Source organism: Protopterus annectens, chromosome 1.part1 (genome assembly GCF_019279795.1).
Source record: "Protopterus annectens isolate FY-2018-M chromosome 1.part1, PAN1.0, whole genome shotgun sequence".
NCBI lineage: Eukaryota > Metazoa > Chordata > Ceratodontiformes > Protopteridae > Protopterus > Protopterus annectens.
The window spans coordinates 1,137,900,330-1,137,921,886 of NC_056726.1; the positions used below are offsets into that span (position 1 = coordinate 1,137,900,330).

The 21,557-nt window shown below is 41.2% G+C and overlaps 1 protein-coding gene across 1 annotated transcript in view; it reads left to right on the plus strand.

The window, feature by feature from the left end:
* LOC122815731 (hepatic lectin-like) overlaps nucleotides 1-20,590 on the plus strand; it is a 284,846-nt gene extending 264,256 nt beyond the window's left edge. The window contains exon 5 of the mRNA XM_044088486.1: nucleotides 20,458-20,590. Within this exon, the coding sequence (XP_043944421.1) occupies nucleotides 20,458-20,590 (133 nt within the window). The remainder of the gene's footprint in view (nucleotides 1-20,457) is intronic.
* The last annotated feature ends 967 nt before the right edge of the window (nucleotides 20,591-21,557 follow it).

The following is a 21,557-nucleotide window of genomic DNA, read 5'->3' on the forward strand; positions in this document are numbered from 1 at the left end:
GCACTACTCCCCAGACTGATTAGCTGCCATTGCTTGCTTCATGGAATGCAGACAAGAATCAGCTCAGTGTAACTGGAAGAAAACACAATGCATGCTAAGCCGATTTACTGGAAAAAATTATATGTAAGCATATGCTTACTTTGCTGTGAAAATTAAGTTGAGAAGTTAGCTGACAAAGTTCAGTTACTTTTTCAACTTAGTTTTCATAGGATAGGGCTGAAATATGACCGGCAAATAAGTCGCAGTTGCAGAAGGCACTCTGGGGTAACAGCATGCAATTACTAGCGTCTCATAGCATGCTCAGATGTAAGCACAGAGGTGCTATGAGACAGTACTCGGGGTTAATGAGTTAATTATAGCACTGTGTTGCTATGGCATTGGCTAATGGAAAGGCAACACAGTTGCTCTGGATGCAAGTAGCAAGTGGGACACACCAACTGGTGCACAGGCCATCACTTGCTCATGAGCATTACCTACAAAATGCAAGCTAATGCCTATAAAACATAGGTCTGAACTCATCTACACAAAGACACACTGCGACTACCCAAACCTAACCATTTGCATTATTCTGAGGAAACTCTTCAGCACTATAAAAGGTATGTCAATCACATAGGCTTGTAATGGAATGCAGAAGGGGGAATGCAATAATGTCAAATAGTTCATTAAACACTACGTTGCAACAAGACCTGCTGGACTCACATGCTGTTGTCTGCCACCTAAGGCCATTCCTGCTTGCCCTGTCTGCATTGACATGGATCACATCTCTGGCCACTGAGTCATCCAAGCAAAGGTCAGCTCATGTATGACTACTACTGGAGTGTCTGTTGTCCAATACTGAGTGTGAAACTGCTAGGCCAGCTACCTGGGATGTTTTAAATATTCATATGCCACCTGCTAATGCTACTATGGTACATATGCTTGTCTTGCAAATGAAATAGACTTATATAGGGTATGTGCATTGTATGCAACAGGTGCAGAAGTGTTTCCTGAACTGTATGTGATATACTGAGCCCATACTTGACAACTGTCCAGAGTTTTCCAGTCTGTCCACATGTCTGCCTCATATTTGTAGTCAATGCCTCATACAGTTGTGTATTGTCTGGCACATCACTGGCAACCCATTAAAGACTGAAATCATAACATAATAGCATACATTTAACTGTCAGATGTCATATCCTGTGGAGTAGACCTGTGAATGCGACACTGTCTTTTCTGGCAACTGTGTGTGCTTTAGCTAGATTCATAAAGTGACACTATTTTCTGGCCTTTGCCCACCAGTGATGTGTGCCTTTGTGCTGATGTCTTGCTCTAACAGGAGCTAGGTGTCTTGGCATGAAACCCATGTCAATGTAAGCATACCTTGTCCTGTAGGATGCTGACATTTGTTAAGTTACTGACACCTGCTTTGTAGCTGTGCAGAGCACAATAACCTTGCCAGGTTACTCATCCCATCATACGTTTATACCCCAAATGGATGGCTGCAAAGCCACAGGAGGTGGAATGTTGAACATTATCATAAACATACACACCTCCAGCCTGGCCAAAGTATGAAGCATGGGAGACATCCTGAGTGCAGTTAACAGTTGACAAAACATCTACTCAAAAATCATAGCTAGCTACAGGCCTCCAACCATGACTATAGACACCCACCACACCTACTGGGACTTGCTGGAATCTGTCAGGATTCAATCGTCTACCCTGCTCCTGGGTGACTTCAACTACCCAACCATAGTGTGCATGACCTATGCCACCAGAACATGAATGCACAGAAATTCCTCGACTTTGTCAATGGCAATGCAGTGGATCAGCTGGTCAACACTCCTATGACAGGTGGAGATATCCTGTACCTGGTCCTAGCCAACAAGAGTAGCCACTGTAGCACTCCTACAGTGTCATCTTCCTTGGTAAGATCTGACCACATAGCCATCACTGTTCAGGTCACCATCTCTCCTGCCCTCCCCATCAGGGTCAAATAAAATTGACTTTACACAGATGACTATAAATTTCCTCAGAGCAGACAGAAGTAGCTTTACAGCCAATGTCCCATCAGTTGGAACAAGCAGTAGTGTCCAGACCCTCACCAGAATACTATGTGGCCACCTATGTAGCTGTATGGACTCAGCAATACCGGACAGGAGAACATCATCTCCCCCAAGTTAGGGTAAACATCCATGGTGGACAGCAGCAATACACAAATACCATAACAGGTAGAAATAATTACTGGACAGGGCCAAGAAGGGGCGGGTGCCTTATTGGAAGCAATGCCACCTTGGTCTGCACAAACAAATAAGGTCACAGGTGAATTACCCTAAGGCTATCTTTGAGTGCAAATTGTACACATCCACCAAGGCCAATCACTTGGCCTTCCACACATGTGTCTGCAATCCCAGAGGCAACACACAAATCTGCTCTGTAGTGGTGGTCAATAACACCACATACACATATGGCATAGATATAGGCAACTGGCTGCAGACAGGTGAAGTGTAAACATCACCCCCCTGTCCCCGCATCAGCACACATGTGTATGCACAGCACCTGGCCCCCTCCCCTCATCATCAGGAAGCAGGTCTGTAAAGCCTTCTCAAAGGAAACACAGAGAAGTCTCCATAGGCCTGATACCATCCCTGGCTGCATCCTACATGAACACAGGCATGGGCTCTCAGATCCATTCTGCACTGTAATCAAACAAAGCTTGAGCACCAGTGTCATTCTATCTGCAGAGAGGACAGCCACTGTCATCCCTATATACAAAGGCAGAGCAGTCCACCAACCCAGCCAATCATATGCACATCAGCCTAACTTGCCTGCTCTGCTAGGGCATGGAAGGCAATATCAAGGACATTATGAACAGGGACATTGGCAACATCAAAATGCCTGAGCCTACACAGCATGTTATTGTCAGAAGGAGCTCAGGCCTGTTAAACCTGGTATGTCTCTCTGAAGTGCTCAACAAACACAAGGATGAGGTGAAGATGGTGAACAATGCCTACCTTCACCTAGTCCAGTTCTCTCACAATAATCCCCAGGCAACCAGGATACATACACCTACACAGCTAGGCATCAACCTGTATGTTACCAGATAGGTAGCTAACTGGCCCAATGATAGTACCCACTTGGCCAAAATAGTGGAACCCACCTCTAGTAGTAGAGTCTTCCAAAGCAGTGTACCCCAAGGGTCGTTCTGAGGCCTCTCCTGTTTGAAATATATGTATCTGAGGTACAAGACAAAAGCATTGGTCTGTGGCTGATCAGGTGTACAGATGCTGACAAGCTGGCCACTGTCTTATAATCCCCTACTATTGTGAGCATCCCCAAGAGGCCTTCACCCAATTAATGACTGGTACAAGAAACATTTCCGCAAACTGAATGCCAGGAGATACATCATTCTCCCTGCTCTGGCAGATGTCATCCACACTAATTATGACAGTAATCATGTACTGAGCATGCACTCAAGTGTGAGGCGACTTGTGCACCGAGTTGGTAGCAACCTGACAGTTACTCACCATGTGGGCACCATTGTACAGAATGCTGTCTACATGGCCCACCTCACAAATACCGGTATGTCATCCAGGAACCAGGAGGCCACAACATCCCTGTACGCCACCCTTATCAGATGCATTACCAAGTATAATGGCTCCTTTGCCATGTACCTTGCCAAGCAAATGCAACAGTTGCAGAGACCACAGAGGCTCCTGATGAGGCAAATCCAGGGTCTGTAACACCAATCCAATACAGGTAGGCTGAAATCCCTGTCCTTGTACTCAGACTCATACAGACTGATCATACGTGACCTGTGTCTGTCATATCAGGACATTTCCATACCAGCATTGATGGCATTTTTGCATATCTGTAAGACAAACCCCACTGACACATCACACACACAAGGCCCCCACCTAGTCTGTGACATGTATAGTATTTGTGGTTGGGATACTGTAGTTTCCCACACAATACACAATATGTAAAATACACTCCCTTACAATGTCTAGCAGAGTACATTTATATCTCTCTTGAAGAAGAAGTTGGACAACTGCATTGGAAATGGATGGGACACCCATGGGATCCCACGGGTGTACCAGCTGGACAGGGAAAACAGGTGCTGGGTTGGTAGGGACATTGTCAAAAGTTTGGGCCAAGCTTATGAGGGCATCAGGGCCAATAGCCTGGTATCATCTTATGAGTCTATGCACCTAGTACTTTACAGGTTTCCTATACGGATTGCAGACTGTCCTGCAATGTTGGCTGAACTAAATCTCTTTGAATCTGAACTGTGTAGGTACTGCAGTTATAGTATATAGTCTTGTCCCTTCATCAGTTATCATCAAGTATCATTACACCTTGTCATTGTGTGTGGTCTGTATAGCAGTAAGTCAGCTCTTACAGTGTGTGCATTTGCACTTGGTGAGACTGTATAGCTCACTCCAATAGTCTTGGTCTTTGCAACAATTACCATTCTGCTACTTGGCCCATCACACAGTAGGATTTGTCACCTTTTGTTGTGGGTGTTATAGTAGCAGAGAAAGAAATGAATTGCAGCAGGAGAACTACCATAAGGTCTGCCCTAAAGATGTCTAAGCGGACTTCCATGTTGATGGTGGGCATAGTGAGGCACAGGTGGGGTTGTTGGTGCCTGATTCCATGCCATTGTTTGGTATCCCACTTTCACCGACCATGTCCATGCAAACACTCAGTATGCCCACACATACACCGTCCCCAGCAGCCATGGATAATGGACAGGTTAAGGGTGGTGACATGGAACAGGGTAGTGTGTTGAGTATAGCGAGTGTGAGTGTAGACACCAGCCATAGGCAAAGAGCAGGTGAGGTCACACACAGGCAGATGGACAGGGATGCTCAACAGAGGACTGCTACCCATCAAGCCCCTGTCGCAAGCTCCACAGCAGGTGTCACCAGATGCATGTTACGGTCTGCCATGGAGGCACAGATGTGTACTGACTGCAACATTAGATGGATGCTCAGGGTCATGAATGCAGCACTCCCTGCCATGTATGATGATCTCCACAGAATTTGTGATGCCATACATCATCTTGTTGATGTTATGGATTTTCAGTGGGGTGAGACATTGTCACTACTCAACAATGCAATGTCTGTGCTTGAGCATGTGGTGAGAGTAGGGCATTGGTAAGGTTCACAGTCTCATAGTGGCAGTACCAACAGCACTACCAAAGGGAGAGTGCTTTCCACACAACACATGAGCAGGCCATAGGTACATTGTCCTGGCTAGTCCCATCAGGGATGCAGATCCAGCAGAGAGCAGTCACCATCAGGGAGTAGTACTGCATCTGTACTTGGGCCTGGTGGTGCCAGTGATACTCCTGGCAGAACCAGTTATCACATCCCTGCTGGGAGAAAGTGAACAGTACATCCTGCCATGTACGGTCAATTGCTGTCCAACATAGCCCTGTGTCAGGCATCCACATCACTTCATGGTGTGCAGACAAACACTCACTTGTCCCTATCACAGGCCAGTCACCACCAGACATGCACAGCTCCTCTGCATGGCCCAGTTGAACATCACCCCTCCAGACACACACACACACACACACACACACACACACACACACACACACACACACACACACACACATGATGTCAGCCATCTGGCCCAGTTTAGGCCTCTAGCAATCCAACACCACACTCTGTGCATGCGATGATACTTGTGGCACAACCCTGTTATCCATACCATCAATGCACAGACATGCTTATATGGGTCTGATGCACAGGGTGACTATACTACAGTGTAGTATAGTCACCCTGTGCATCAGACCCATATAAGCATGTCTGATGCACAGGGTCTGATGCACAGGGTGACTATACTACACTGTAGTATAGTCACCCTGTGCATCAGACCCATATAAGCATGTCTGTGCATCGATGCGTCTGATGCACAGGGTGACTATACTACAGTGTAGCAATGTCATGCCGTGTAAGGTGCTGTCTGCTGGCAGTAGTTATGGGCACAGATTAAGATCTATGTACCTTGTTAGCCATGATGCACTATTGCTGTTAACACTGCTGACTGACTGTAAGGTCATGTACTGTAGTCTGTTTGTGTTCCAGGCGTCTGTGTGTCTGCAGGCTGTGGGCCTGTTGACAGTAGCTATGATGATTTATGTGGAGTGGAAACACAGTGTCCTTTTCCTAGCCAAGGTACAGCTGTATATGTACATGTTTACCAGGTGTGTTTACATGCAACAGTGTGTGAGAGGCAATTGTGATAGACAGTGTGATCTTGTATACATACCCTTGACACAGCCACCTAGAATTTATACATGTCACCTGGGTGTTCTGTAGGACCTCAGGCTCACACATACAGAGGAGGTTACTTGAATACTGGCACTAGGTCCCTCACAAGCTTAGCCATTACTTTAACTGCAACAGATTCAGCTATCAGCACCTGTTGCCCCTGCCATTTCTGTCACATCCACTCGACCATCATGCAGTTGATGAGAGCATGCCTGGTACTATGTATGACTGGTTTGGGGTATGCATTCCTGACACAGGGCAGCCTGTGTTAGTCTAACCTGACAATCACCAGCATGTGTGTCTGCTATCTCATATGTATGCCTGGCCTCTCATGCTGGTAGTGCACACAGAGTTATAGTCCTGTACATGGGGCAACTGATGAAGGGCTGAGCACAGCCCCTACCTGCACAGTCTTATGAATGATAGTGCTAGATACATAACACAGATAGCACAGCAGCACTTTAGTGTGGCAGTGTTTGCCACTACTATTGAAGTGGGTGACAATTGCAGGGGCTTTTAAGATTGCCAGTGGTTGGTTCAGAGGTCCTTAACATGTTTGAGCCATCTGACACACACACACACACACACACACACACACACACACACACACACACACACACACACACACACACACACACACACACACACACACACACACACACACACACACACACACACACATGCACAATGCTGCATGGGGCATGCATTGAGACACACATGCACATGGAGGTGACACTTCTCAGAGTAGATAATGTACCCATCTATTAATGTACAATACACAGTGAAACAACCATTGCCCCACAGTGGCTTTGTGTTAAAAACTGTGTAACTGTGCTTGTACCATGGATGGCATCTGTATGGGCTGACACTAGGTTGGCAATGGGGGCATTCACAGGGTGGAAGAGGCACACAAAAGGTATAGCCATCACATACGCACACTGAAGACAGCCACATGAGCTGTGCATACAGAAACACATATACAGTTGCCAATAGACATATTAGTAACCCTATGCATCTACTTGTATGTACTATAGTGCTGCTTAGACATTGCATCCTCCACATAGATTATATGCATGGAAGATAACACACAACCTCTTATAACAGGTAATCTTGTGAATGCCTTCATGGATGTTGGGATAACCCACCAGATATAGTGATTGGTCTCATATACTGCTCTTACAAACCTGCACAAGTGATAGAGTGACAGACTTTGTATCAGCATGATGTGTTAGTCAGGGATGATGTCTGATGATGGCATGTGTGTCAGTGTGGTAACTGTGACATATTTGACAATGATATCACAGGAATGCTCATTGTCAGGGGACACAGACCACATATAGGTTGCAAAGGTGGATATCCCATGTACATCTGTACAGATGACTGGTATGGGCAATATAGTGTTACATGGTGCATGTGAGGCAGATGCCGTTAACAGGCTCTTTAAAGTAATGTCATGGGTAGGGGGTCGACAGGCCTTAAAATGGTATAACATACACACACAAAAGCCATGGGGGATATGCTTCACACACACACTACTATAGTTGTTGGTAAAGAGATTAGAACCCTACCTATCTATCTATGTATTTTCACTATAGTACTATGCAGTTATTGCACATGCCACAGAGATTAGAGGGCTGACAAGTGTCTACAGGTACATCTAAGGTGAATGACATCAGCAGGCCTTGTAAAGTAGGGCAATGGGATGTGCACTTGGTGGTACTTGGCTCAAAATGATATAACCCACTTGCTCAGAGGATATGATTCTCATCCAAACACACACACAGGGATGATGTGAGTCTCACACATGCACACAGTATCACAGTTGCCAGTATTGAGTTTAGAAGCCCTACCTATCTAGTTGTGTGCTCTACAGTTTTACTCAGTTACCACATGCACCATGGAGCTTATAGGATTTAACTCTGTCACAAGGTATGTCTAAGATGATTACATCAAGAGCCCTTGTAAAGTATGGCAATGGGAAATGTACTGGGTGGGAAGGGCATCAAAATACATTACTCTACAAACATACACACTTACAAATGCCTTCACACACACAGACACACACACACACACACACACACACACACACACACACACACACGCATACACACACACACACACACACACACACACACACACACACACACACACACACACAGACACACATTTGCCAGACCTGAAAATATAATCCCTGCCTATCTAGTTATTTGTACTATAGTGTTACATAGTTATCGCATGAGCTTCATAAACTACAAGGCTAACAAGTGCACAAAGGTAATTCTAAGATGAATGACATCAGCAGTACAGCTAAAGTTGGGCACTGGGATGTGTACTGGGTGGGAAAACCCTCAAAATACTTCAACCTACAAACATACAAACTGGGAATAGAACTCATGCCTATCTAGTTATTTGTATTATACTGTTACATAGCTATTTCACATGTCATGGAGCTTAAATGGCTGGGGCTGTGCAAAGGTACTTCTAAGGGGAATGACATTTGGAGGACTGCTAAAGTGGGGCACTGTGAAGTGTACTGTGTGGGAATGGCCTAAAACTGTTTCACCTACAAACAAACACACACACACACACACACACACACACACACACACACACACACACACACACACACACACACACACACACACACACACACACACACTTGCCAGGACTGAGATTATAACCCTTACCTATCTAGTTATTTCTATTATAGCGTTATGCAGTTATCACATGTGCTACAGAGCTTATATAGCTGATAGGTGTCCAATGGCACTTATAATGTGAATGACATCTTGAGAAGTAGGGCAATGGGAAGTGTACCAAGTGGGAACAGCCTCCTAATACTTAGACCTACAGACACACACACACACACACACACACACACACACACACACACACACACACACAGGCAGGTGATGTGATATTATAACCCCCACTTCAGTACTATTACACAATAGAAATCACCTTCATGCTGACACATGCAACTGGTGACAACCAGTATATCAATGTCTACAGCAGGGCATCACTCTATGCCATTCAGGGTATCTGTGTATGTGACTCACTCTGTGTGTGTGTGTCCCTGTGTCTCTCTCTTTCTATCATTTTCTGTCTCTCTCTTCCCCCATCTATGTGTGTGTATGCTTGACATATTATCTGCTGCCCATATATATGTCTATGTATCACATGCAACAGATAAAGAGATATCACATATGGGCCACCTACAGCTAGCTGAGGTAACCCTGTCTAATGGGTGTGTATAGGGACAGTTAAGGTGTACATAGCCATCTGTATGCAAAGACATATATGCACAATACAGTTATATAGTATGATGTGGGTTCCAACATGGCCCGGAAGTGTAGGAGCATGCCCACTGTGACCTTCAATAGTGAGAGTGGGACTCCATTCCAGAGATATGTTTACTCCAGTCAGGAGCTTTGTGTGCTAGAACCAGACCACTCAAAAGTAAACAAGACTTTCCTAGAGGTACTGGGTTTGCTTTAGCAGACATTTTATGACATATCTGAAGTCTGACACTGCAATGTATTGTGTCATTACCTAGTGATAGATATCCTTAGATCATCACAGTGCTTTACCAGAGGGATACAAGATGTATGATGCACAAACCAATATTATGAGCCTGACTATATACATTCCTGCTCAAAAAGGCCAGCTGAGAGGTATGGCTACAGCTGGTTGACTAATGAAACTGTGTAAACAGTCCAGCAACTTGGTGATATATGAGCTGGGGATCTCCAGCTTGTGTGGTATTCTTCTTACCTGAAAAGTCATATCCTGGAGTGACCATACCTCTCAACTGTACATATTTTGGTAGAATGCCCAGGTATTTGTCTAGAGGTTTCATCCAGTCTACATAAACATGTGTTTTTATGCCAAGTTAGTTGCATAAAATTGAAGACTGATGTTACAAAATAATGGCAGACATTAGTGTTTCAGACTTCATAAACTCCAGACAATTCCTGTTAATGCAAAACCCCTTATTCTACCAACTTTCTCAGTATGCAAGGGCACTATTTACAACACATACCTATCATTGTGGCTTTGTCCCACTTTTATTGATGACCTTGTCCAAATGTCTTGCTGTCACAGGTTGAGAGGTATGGGTGTGGGTGCAGAGTACATTATACTGTGCAGAAATGTCCATTATATGTATAGTATATTCCACATATCACTGTGAGTTCCAAGTATGCCAGTGGCAGAGCAGTACAGAGTAATGTGGTGAACCACTAACAGACAGTTGTGTATAGGTTGATAGGTTGCTATGGCATTAGTAGGGTATTGGTTCTGAAGCCCTTATAACCCACTCAGACAAGAGTGTAGCCCATGTTACAACATGTCAGCATACAGAGCCCCTGTCCAGCAGAGACACAGGTGGAATCACAGGACTGTATTTTGTGTTTCCCATGCAGTTATACAGGGAGCACATCACTAGGAGTATTGAAGCACATGGCTTGCTGTTGACAGGGAGCGAATTCCACAGATGGTATTGTGTGTGGTACATGTATCTGCCACACCAACAAGCCATACTGATATCAGAGCCTAGTTTGATGCTGTGCCTACAGGTTGATGGAGTGGGCCTTGAGTTCCAGATGTGCAACAGTCCTATCAATTCAGGGTCTGGATTGCTTTGTATGCCAGACAGGGGTCTCCTCAGCAGAGTCTGTATGGAATGGGGTAGAGGGATAGTGCTATTAGCCCATCTGTGTAGGGTAGGTGTTTGAGGTTTGGAGTAAGGCCTTAGTGTTTGCAAGACCCTGGAGTCTACATGGTTTGTGGTGTGTAGGTTTGTGAAGTTCCCATGTTATTTTGCCTCTGAGGTGTCCTTGTTTGGGTTTTGTTTTGTTGCAGACCTCCATTTACATGGGTGTATGTTGCATATTTGCAGGTGATGTTTACTGACTCCTTACCCTGCATGGCACCTATGTTACTGCACAATCTGATCTGGTGTGAAAATTCTCCATTTGTCTGGCCAGTGGTTCCCCTTCCCCTTATGTGTGTCTCTATGTCCTTCTGTAGTCCAGTAACAGGCTTTGGCCACAGTGGCTGCTATGTATTTGTTATTCTAATGTGGGTGGAGTACATGTCGTTACATCACACACAGAGTTGTGGACTTCACAACTCTGAGTGTATGTGTTTAGCAGGTTTCCCATCATTGCACCACACCACTTGCTGTAGTCCTTAGACGGTTTGTGTTGTTATATGTTATTATCAGGCTACATGTGGGCCTAGCTGTCATACCATCATAGACTGACATCTGCCCAAATATGACAGTCAGGCAAAGGCCCACACATGGGGACAGGGTGTTAATCCTGTTCTGCCAAGCATAGACAGTTGGGTGACCAGTGTGGTCATTGCTTGTTTGCTCTTATGGGTTTGATGTCTGCTTCCCCACTGTCTGACATTGCTGTTTTGACATGACCATTTCTTCTTTTGCAAATAATTGGCAGGCAAATGCAATGTTAGGACAAGCAGAACAGGGATACAAGGCATACTTGTGCTCCTTCTGTAACAATCTGTGTCATTCCAGTGGTATGGCTGTTAGCCAGTGATGTGTTGTCAGTGCTGACACAAAAAGGTGGCAGCCTTTTATACACTGGCAGTACAGTGACCTTCATGTACCTACTGTCCTACTAGGCACCATACCTCTCAACATCTGAGAGTCAGACATCTGGACAAAGCCATAAGTGAATGGGAGGCAGAGACCTAAATATAGGGACCATTTTTAAGTATAGGGTATGAAGTCTGACACTACAATCTGTCATTATTTTCTGACCTTAGTCTTTCGTGATTTGCCAATGAATTGCCAGACAACCACTATTTCATGTTATACAGACCACACTTATGATACAAATATCTGGACATTCTGCAATAGGTCTGTACAGTTTAGAGGTATGGTAGGCACTGTGTAGGTTACTCAAAGCTGTGTACTATCAATATGTGTGGCCCCCTGTCCATGACCTTAACAGCTTTCCTGCATTAACAGATATTGACATCTGTACAGTGTATACAACTCCTAACATAGGTGTAGCTGACATGCAGACTACTTGGCACTGCAGTTCTTGGAACATGGCCCTGGCAAAGACAACACTGTATCTAGGCAAATACAACAAAACAGCTGGGAGCAAGTGATTGCCACATCCTGACAGTATTAACAACACATATGCATAGCTCATTGACCCCTGCATATTGTGGACCTGCAACACATCATCATATTGACTGGGACAGCCCTGGAAATGTGTGCTTTGCTGTTATTTCCCTGCAAACTTACATGTTACTGCATTTCTATGAGAATATGGGTGTGGGGGGGCACCTGTCAGCTGCACACATTTGCCCAGACTGTGCTGATATTTGCTTTACATTTTGGCACAATTTAGCATAGTATTGTGTCCTGTATTGGAGGCTAGAGGCAGATCACTATAGACCGCAGGTCAGATTGTAATGACATACATTTGAGTTTCAGACTTCTTACCCTTCAGAGCCTTACTGCAACTGCATTACCTTCTGTGCTATCAATGTGCAAGTCTGTTAGGGGGTATTTCATCATTGTTGCCATTTGTGGGCCTTTGACACACATTTCTTTATGGTTTTCTATGGCTGACTTGCTGGGTGAGGCTGAGGGGAGAGTATGGGACCCCCACACTGACATCCATGCCTGTGACATATGACCCCACAATTAGTTGGTCACTCACATATACTGCAGTGGGATATGTCACCTTAGGTACTACTGCAAACTGTGGGGGTGGGGCCAGTCTTGGGCAAACATTTCCCAGTGTCCCACATAGCTGTCAGTTGTCTGCTGCTATCCCAGTAGGCCACCCATTCGTCTTGCATGCATGCAGCATTACCATAGATATGCTATCAGAACATACTAAGCCATTCATTTATTGTTAAGAAGACTGATTAACCTTGTACCTGCAGCAGTTGTGACGACGATGCTTGAAGGCTTCCTATATCATATGCACACAGTACACTGCCTCTACATGGTAAGGTATAGGTACTGTGATGTGTGGCATCCATTTTATTGTGCATGGAGGTCAGAGAGAGGTGTCAGTCCCTGGGTCCCTACAGTGTTAGTGTGTATGCTATGCATTGCCTCTTTCCAAGGCAAGGGCATACTGTGCATGCCTCCATCTGCGTACAGGAGCTAGCTCAGGGGGTTCCTCCTCTGACTCCCTCTGCGCCTGTGGGACCTTGGCAATGGTGGGGGGCTGTGTGGCTCTTCCCCATGCTGTTCCTGCTACAGCTTTTTTTGTGGGATCATATTGTGTAGCATGGCACATACTATGAACATGTGTATACATGTGGCTGGAGAGTCCTGCAGGACTCCACCAGATATGTCAAGGCAGTGGCACTGTGACTTGAGTATCCCAAACACTTGCTCTATAATGATCCTGGTTTGTGCGTGTGTCTCACTATGGCATCCTTGAGTGGATGTGTGTGCATTTCTGATGGGAGTCATCATCCATGGCTCCAGTGCATATCCAGAACCCCCCACCAGATGGCCATACAGGATGTCCCCTTGCAAATCCCTGGTACAGCTGTGAGGAATGCCAGATGTGGAAGTCGTTAGAGCTTCCAGGGCTGTCAGCACTCACATTAATGATAATACCCTGGGCATTGCACATGACCTGGCAGTTGATGGAGTAAAAACTCTTGAAGTTTAAGTAGATCCTACCCTGTTCACCGGGTGGTGCTTTGATGTGGGTGTGCGTGCAGTCTATGGCACCCAGTACTTCAGGTAGTCTGCTATGGTGGAAGAGGCGCATATTGTTGGTCGTCTCCTCATGGGTGCTGATGAAGTAAATGTGCTCCTGGCATGTGGTAGCATGGCATCCTGGAGTACCCTGGATGCAGATGCCTGTGAGATCCCCATGATGTCCTCAATAGGTCTTTGGAAAGTACCTGTAGCTAATATTTTAAAGGCTACACATACCTTGGTATCCACTGGAATGGGTTCCCTTCTGTTAGCTCTGAGTCTGAAGTGAGACCGGCACAGCTCGATGAGTTGTGAAGTATGTCCCTGTCCACCCTGTAGCACTCTACTATCTCCAGATCATGTAGCCCCTGGTAGGGTACCCTGGGTCTGAACACTCTCCTCCTCCTCCTCAGTCTGGTGCAGTTGGCAACATTATCCTCCTCACTGCCCTCAACCTCTAGCACATACTGGTGTATCAAAGCAACAGCAGCCCCTAACATTTTGTCAGTTAAAATTCCCCCCAGTGTGTACAACAATGGTGCAGTTTGTGGAAAATCCCAATCCCTCTGCACCACATGATCCAGTGACCTCAACCTCATTACCACAATCAACAGAACATGCTGGAGGGACAGGTTCATAACCTAGAGACTGCCCTTCCTATGGAATAGACTTCACATCCATGTCAAACAGAGCACCTCACTGGCCTCTTCAAGAGAAACCTTGATGAGTGATTTAGAAATAGAAAATTCACCCCGGGGATCATTCCAGTGGATCTACTCGACAGAGGCACTGGGAACTAAGGTCAGGTGGCACAATGTCAGGGTAATCCTATGGTCTAGGTTTGTAAAGGCTCCAGGGCCATTTGCCTAGCACACACCTATGAACCTATAAAAGGTGTTTGCACAGTTTATACTGTTGTGCTGCAGATGCTGTCTGTATGATTTGCTGGCTCTGATGCATTCCACCTGCCTGATATATTATTTGTACTTGATTGCTTCTATTCTGCTGTTTCCCTTTTTTTCCCCTTCTCATTTCTGCCCCTTTTAAGCCTTGAGGTGTGCCTTACAAAGCCAGTGCCCAAATGTAAACAGTTCTGCTATTTTCAGTTTTTTTTTTAAGACCCGGTGCATGCCACACAAACCATTTTAACTAAAGTAAACACTTTGAAACAGAAATGGCTCTCCCCTGGATGTGAACATGCTCTTCATTTCATGGACTAAGTCAGTACAGCCTCAGACACACCCACCTTGCTTAGTTGTGCTTAGCTAAGCTCAAATGGGAGCCATAGAGCTCCAATGTGCTTACACCAAGCATGACACACCCCCTTTTCATGTCAGCTGCTTCTCCTGCTTACACCACTGCCTTATAGCTCCTACATGGTTAGTGCAGCAAGAGAATGGTCTTCCATTTTTAGATTCAGTAAAATTTGCTCATTTGCATACCCCACTGCCTTAGTCCCTAGTAACACCACTACACCAGAGCTTTCCTCCTTAGCAACCATTGTTACCTGTTATTGTTTTGATTAGGCATGCCATACACTGTACTGGCAAAATGCAGATTTCACTTAAAATTGTCTTTTCACATTTTTTTTATTTTTGGCACAATCCCATTTGCGCACCACTGTGCTATGCTTAAATGAATTAAATCAGCCAAAAAATACTTTGATTTTCATATTTTTGCAAAACTTTTTCATGCCAATAGCCATATGTTTGGCCATTGGCATGCCTAATCGTTATAATACATGCTTTACTTTGAGCTGTCATGCCTCTGTTTTGATTTTTCCAGAAATGTACTCGATTAATGACTGAATACATATCTGCACCTCATACTGTCCTGGCACGGATGCCTGTCTGTTTAGTGAATTGCTAATTCATCTCATTTGCATGTTTTTCATCAGAAAATGAGGTAATTAGCATTATTCAGTGGTATCCATGTCAAAATAGTGCTGGCAAACTCGTGCACACCCCCAGCCTTGTTTACTGGATCGCTCTGTGGCTATATTCCATGCAGGAGCTGCTGCACTAATCCTGCATGGAAAAAAATGTTTATTGAATTCCAGGGTAAAACAATCCATACTATGCATTTAAAAAGATTTCTTTTTAAAAGATAATATGACACAGTTATCCACCATATTCATTTAATTATATATAAGATTGTAATGCATTCCTCCAACACTATCTTAACATTCCACATTCTTTTGAATTTTTTCTTTCTACAAATTAACCTAGTAAAATTTGTAAATAGCAAAAACAAAGACAGGTCTACAACTATAAATGTATATATTGCTAATAAAATACAATCTACCAAAGTCCCTAATTTGCCTATTGAACAACAAACTGCTATACTATCTGTCTACCTACCAATACCTAAAATTTCATCAAAGAACTAGTCAAAAGCTACTGACTTACAAATAATTAATACAGTATTATATATAAGTAAAAATAAGTGACAATTTAGTTAAATATTTTGCCATTTAAAACTACCCCATTAATACAGAAAAGTTTAATAATCCTCTTCTATTAATCACAAATATTAAATAATTCAGCAAATAATTACTATATACCTATTTGTGTAATAGTAACTTAAATTATCCATTAAATATTCCTAAATTATTAGCTCATTCAACAATATTATAACTAAATCTCTAAATAGGCATAACAGAGGGGGACCTGAAAAGATAAAGATGTTTGTAAACTTACAGGTAACAGGTAATCTTATCATACTAAACTATAATACAAAAAGAAAATCAATGTGCATGCACATTTATCATGCTAAAAGATATACACATATTTTATAGATCTAACAAAAGTTCTGAATTCATTTTTAAAGTACAAGTGTCTGTATCTCAAAACTGCGTATCATTCTTAACATGACGAATATCAAAATATTTAAAAATCCTTTAACTTATTAAACTACTTCATCAAAATATCTACATTACTGAATGTGAAGAGAATGTCTTACTATTTCTGTGGATTAAAAAAGCAATCTCTGTTGTATTCAAATGTTACAATGTGCTTAATTCAATTCTCATTCTCCCTTCTGGGGTTCAATCATATTGAAAAATCTACTTTACCTTCTATCAAAATGGATGCACTGATTCAGCAATATAGCATTCAGATTTCAGCATTGGCTTATGAAATTAGTTATTTCAGGTAGTCTTAGTGAATGTAATAACATACATGTAAAAGTTTCATATTTCACTTAACCAAGCTTCAAATTTCAGATTTCAGATTATTTTCAAATATTTGTATATGGTTTTCTATGCAAATTATATGAGATCTTGTATATTCACATTTCTGCCTATGCAGGAATGTGTAATAGACATCTTTCTTATAATCAGTCTATTTAAATATATTTTTCTGTCTTATTTTCTAAGTAATATTCTACCATATTCTATATATCTTGTATTTCAAAAGTCTTACAACACAAAGATATTTAATCATCAGCTCTCTATTAAAGATTACAGTATGTGTATATTTCTTAACTTACTGATACTTTCTTTTTATTAATCTTAAATATTAAATATTTCATTCTTTGTGCATTTGCATATTTTTATAATATTTTACTCTTACTAATTGCATCATTACAAGCAATTTTGACTATATAAAATATTTCCTGCTTGTTTAATTTGAATGTGTGTTTTACCCATTGTGAACTGCTGCTCTGATCTAAACTTCACATCCTGACATCAGAATTTGATTACAGCATGTGAAAATGCAACTCACAGTAGACAACAGCTGCTGATTTCCTGTGTACGTTTTTCATTTTTCTCAGTTCTTTTAAGCTGTTCTAATCAGTAACAAACATATAACTTTACTTTTTAGCATTAAAATGTACTGTAAGAGTTAATAGTACTACAACATAAGCTATTAGCATTCAGAAAAATTTAAGCAAATTATATGTGAACAACATCCCAATATAAAACATTACTATAGCTTTTATTTTACAATTCATCACTTCTACAAAAAGAAAAAAATGTTATTTTGAGTAGATTTCTCGCATGTATACTTGAAAAATGAAAGTTTTGGTTCTGTTTTCACAGATATCAGTGATAAATGTTGATCTATGTTTTTTTCAAGAACAGCTGAAGGTGGGAAGAACCTGACACAAATGGAGCATTCATTTGTTCCCAAGCTTTCTTTAAGCATTTCTTGCTTCATAAACTATCTGTAAAATGAATGTGTTACATGGGAACAATGAAAACAACATCACCATCACTTTAACACTTCTAATTAGCATACTACTTAAATCTGACATTTGGTTAACCCAGCAATGCACATACTAAGCAAATTTGAACAAATAAAATAAAATTCTTAACTTATATAGTCTTAAAGTTACCAGTTATATTGCCTGCAATTTAATGACATTCTCATACAGGAAGGATTTCTTTAACATTTAGAAATACACATAAGTTTAGTTAAATTTAAATGAGTCTTTCACTGCAAATATAGTAAAACCTAACCATTTATATTCCTCATTATGAAAAATGTTTTAGCTTAAAATATAAATACATATTTACATATATTTTGAAGCTTAAAGTCCAGTACAAACCTTTTACTTAAAGGGTAAATCTGTTGTTTCAGAAAATAAAAGTCATGCAATCAGAGAAGGAGAGTCACTTTTTTAAAATTTTTAATTTTACAATGAGTTTTCCAAGAATTCATGTCACTCTTTCTCTTCAGGGATATACTGTTCCACTTCATTTCTTTAGTACTGTTAAGATTTTATTGTTGTTAACAAAAATGGATACATCCTTCAGTGTGTTACATATGCTGGATTCTTCAGAAAGAAAGAAATAATTTGGTCTTTACAGGAAACACAAAAGTGGATTTAATATTGTTCTTTTAAATTCCATGATCATTGGTAAAGAGGATGTTCTTTTACTCATACTTTACTGGAATAATCATTGTCAAATCTGATTATGTGTTCACCTATTTTAAATGGTGGGCTGGACCATATTGTTTCTAATACTTAATCTATTTCTAAGTTAGACATAAACTTAACTATAATTGAATATGGTGGTGAGTTTTCATTCTTTGAAGGTACTCTCAAGGATATATGTGGCCTTTCAATTCCAAAATAGTTTCAGGTAGATTAAATGATTTATGTAGCCAAGTTGTTAAGAAGTTTATTATATTGTGTCCTTCATACTTTTCAGTTATACCATAAATGTTAATGTTACTTCATCTCAGTCTATTTTCTAAATCATCAACTTTTTCAAATAGGTGGGCTTGGCATAAGGGTTATGGTTGCCACCTCATAGACACAAGATACAGGATTTGATTCTGACCTCAGGATATCAGGGCAGGTAGCCTAACATTCACCCATGAAACCAAGAGCCAGTTATCTTGTTTTACAAGAAATTCAATCAAAGATTCACCTTCAGTTATTCTTCCTTCATGATCATTTACAGCTTCTTCCATATTGCTGATTTGTGCACTTTGTTGCTTCATAAGAATTTCTAATGTTCCATCTTCTTTCTTCTCTCTTCTTTGAAACTTTCTCATTTAGTATCGAGTTTGTTTACTTTAAGCAATACACCCTCTATACTAGATATTAGTGACTGTATGTCTCTTTTAACACAATAATCCTGTGTATCATTTCCTGAGTGACTCATGATGAAAACCTATTCTCTCTTGTCTTTGTACCAAGCTGTTGAAATTCTGACAGAAAAACTATGACCTTTGAGGAACTTGAAGCTATAAATCTGTTTTCTATTAGGGAATAAAATTAGCTAACAAATATCTCCAAATTTTAATTTTTTTGTTATATTTTCTGTCAGAGAATGTTTTCAGCCACAGAGCTTTCACCAGTTGCTCCTCTCACTCATCTATCTTGGCCACCCCCTGCTATTAATTCTTGCTAAAAGAACTGTCACATAAAATTAGCATCCAGACAGCTACAGTTCAAATCAATGATTTACTCAACTCACAAATCTAAATAATAACATGCAATTTTATGAAAAGTACAATATGTGTGGCTATCTGTTTGTGTGTGTGTGTGTGTGTGTGTGTGTGTGTGTGTGTGTGTGTGTGTGTGTGTGTGTGTGTGTGTGTTTCATATGACACCAGTACAGACTGGATGCATGCATATGTTTGCATTACATGGCAATACCAACACAATATAATATGAATCTGTGTTTTTAATAATGTTGCTCTTTCTTTACATTTTGTAAGTTTGATGTCTTTTAACTTCCTGTTTTCATGGTAGATAGATTTATTCTGAGTAGTTCTTGATGTTGCAAATTTAAGTTAATATTCTCTTCCCTCCTTCCTTCCATCTACCATCTGACCCACATATACAAGGGATCAAGCATTTGGTTTAAACTGTAACAATTAGATAACTCTGTTTCATATATACAACATTTCAGCAATTACTCATGTCAGAGATCTCTAAAATAGGGATCAATTATTTTAGATATGACTGCCTCCAGTAAGCAACTGGTTGTTCAAAGATTCACTTTTTGTTTATTTTTTCATATAGATTTTGGCATACAGGTAACCCAGATGACTATCATAACAACGAAGATTGTATCGAGTTGTATCATCATGATGGTAAGACTCTTTGGAATGACAGTAACTGCAACAGAAGACAGAAGTGGATCTGTGAAAAGTAAGTTAATGACTGAATTTACATAACCATAAAGTGAATATATCTTTAGTCAGCACTGTAATTTGTCTCTTACATGCTATTTTTTTGGGCTAGTTCTACTAATTTTATCCCACTGATAAATTAATTAACAAAGTGTAAATAATACTTAGTTTGAAGTCCTGAAGATAATTGTGTATTTTCTGCAAAAACTGAATATAACACAATGTCTGTGCTCTTCCACACTAAACCTTTATTACCAAATTACTGACTAACACAAAGGGCATTTAGCCAGCTTCAAAATAAGTGTACTGTTTCCAAAGACAGACATCATTTTCTAATGAAGCCACATCTGGAAAACTGTGCAGAACCTGTGATATTGTTTTAATGAAGGTGCAGAAAAGATAATAAATGTGAAGATGCTGATCAAAAAATACAACTGTTTTTCCCAGTAAAGATGAAGCAATGATATAAAATGTGGCAAGTTGCACATAACATAAAATTATTCTTCCTCTTCAAAAATCCAATAGAGTTTGAAATGTGAACCAATTTTCACACACACACACACACACACACACACACACACACACACACACACACACACACACACACACACACACAGACACACACATTATCAAAGCCTAGTGGTCTTTATTTTATACTTCATTGACCAGGTTAGTTCCACAAGTACAATGGATTCTTTTCATAGGAGACATGGGGGTATTTGGTCAGAACACTGGGAAACTTCCCCTATTCTAGTCAAGAGTTATTATGGATAATAAGAGAAATAGTTGATGATATAAATAAAAATGTAGATGTTCAGGTTATGATAGGGGATATAAGTAAGTCCTATGATAATATTCAGTATAGATCATTATGGGGAATTTTGCTGGCATATAATGTAAGCAAAAATATTGCAAGTAATAAAATCTGTTTATGAAAAGAACTATGTGAAACTAAATGTAAATGTATGTATTGGGGAAGAAATAAAAATA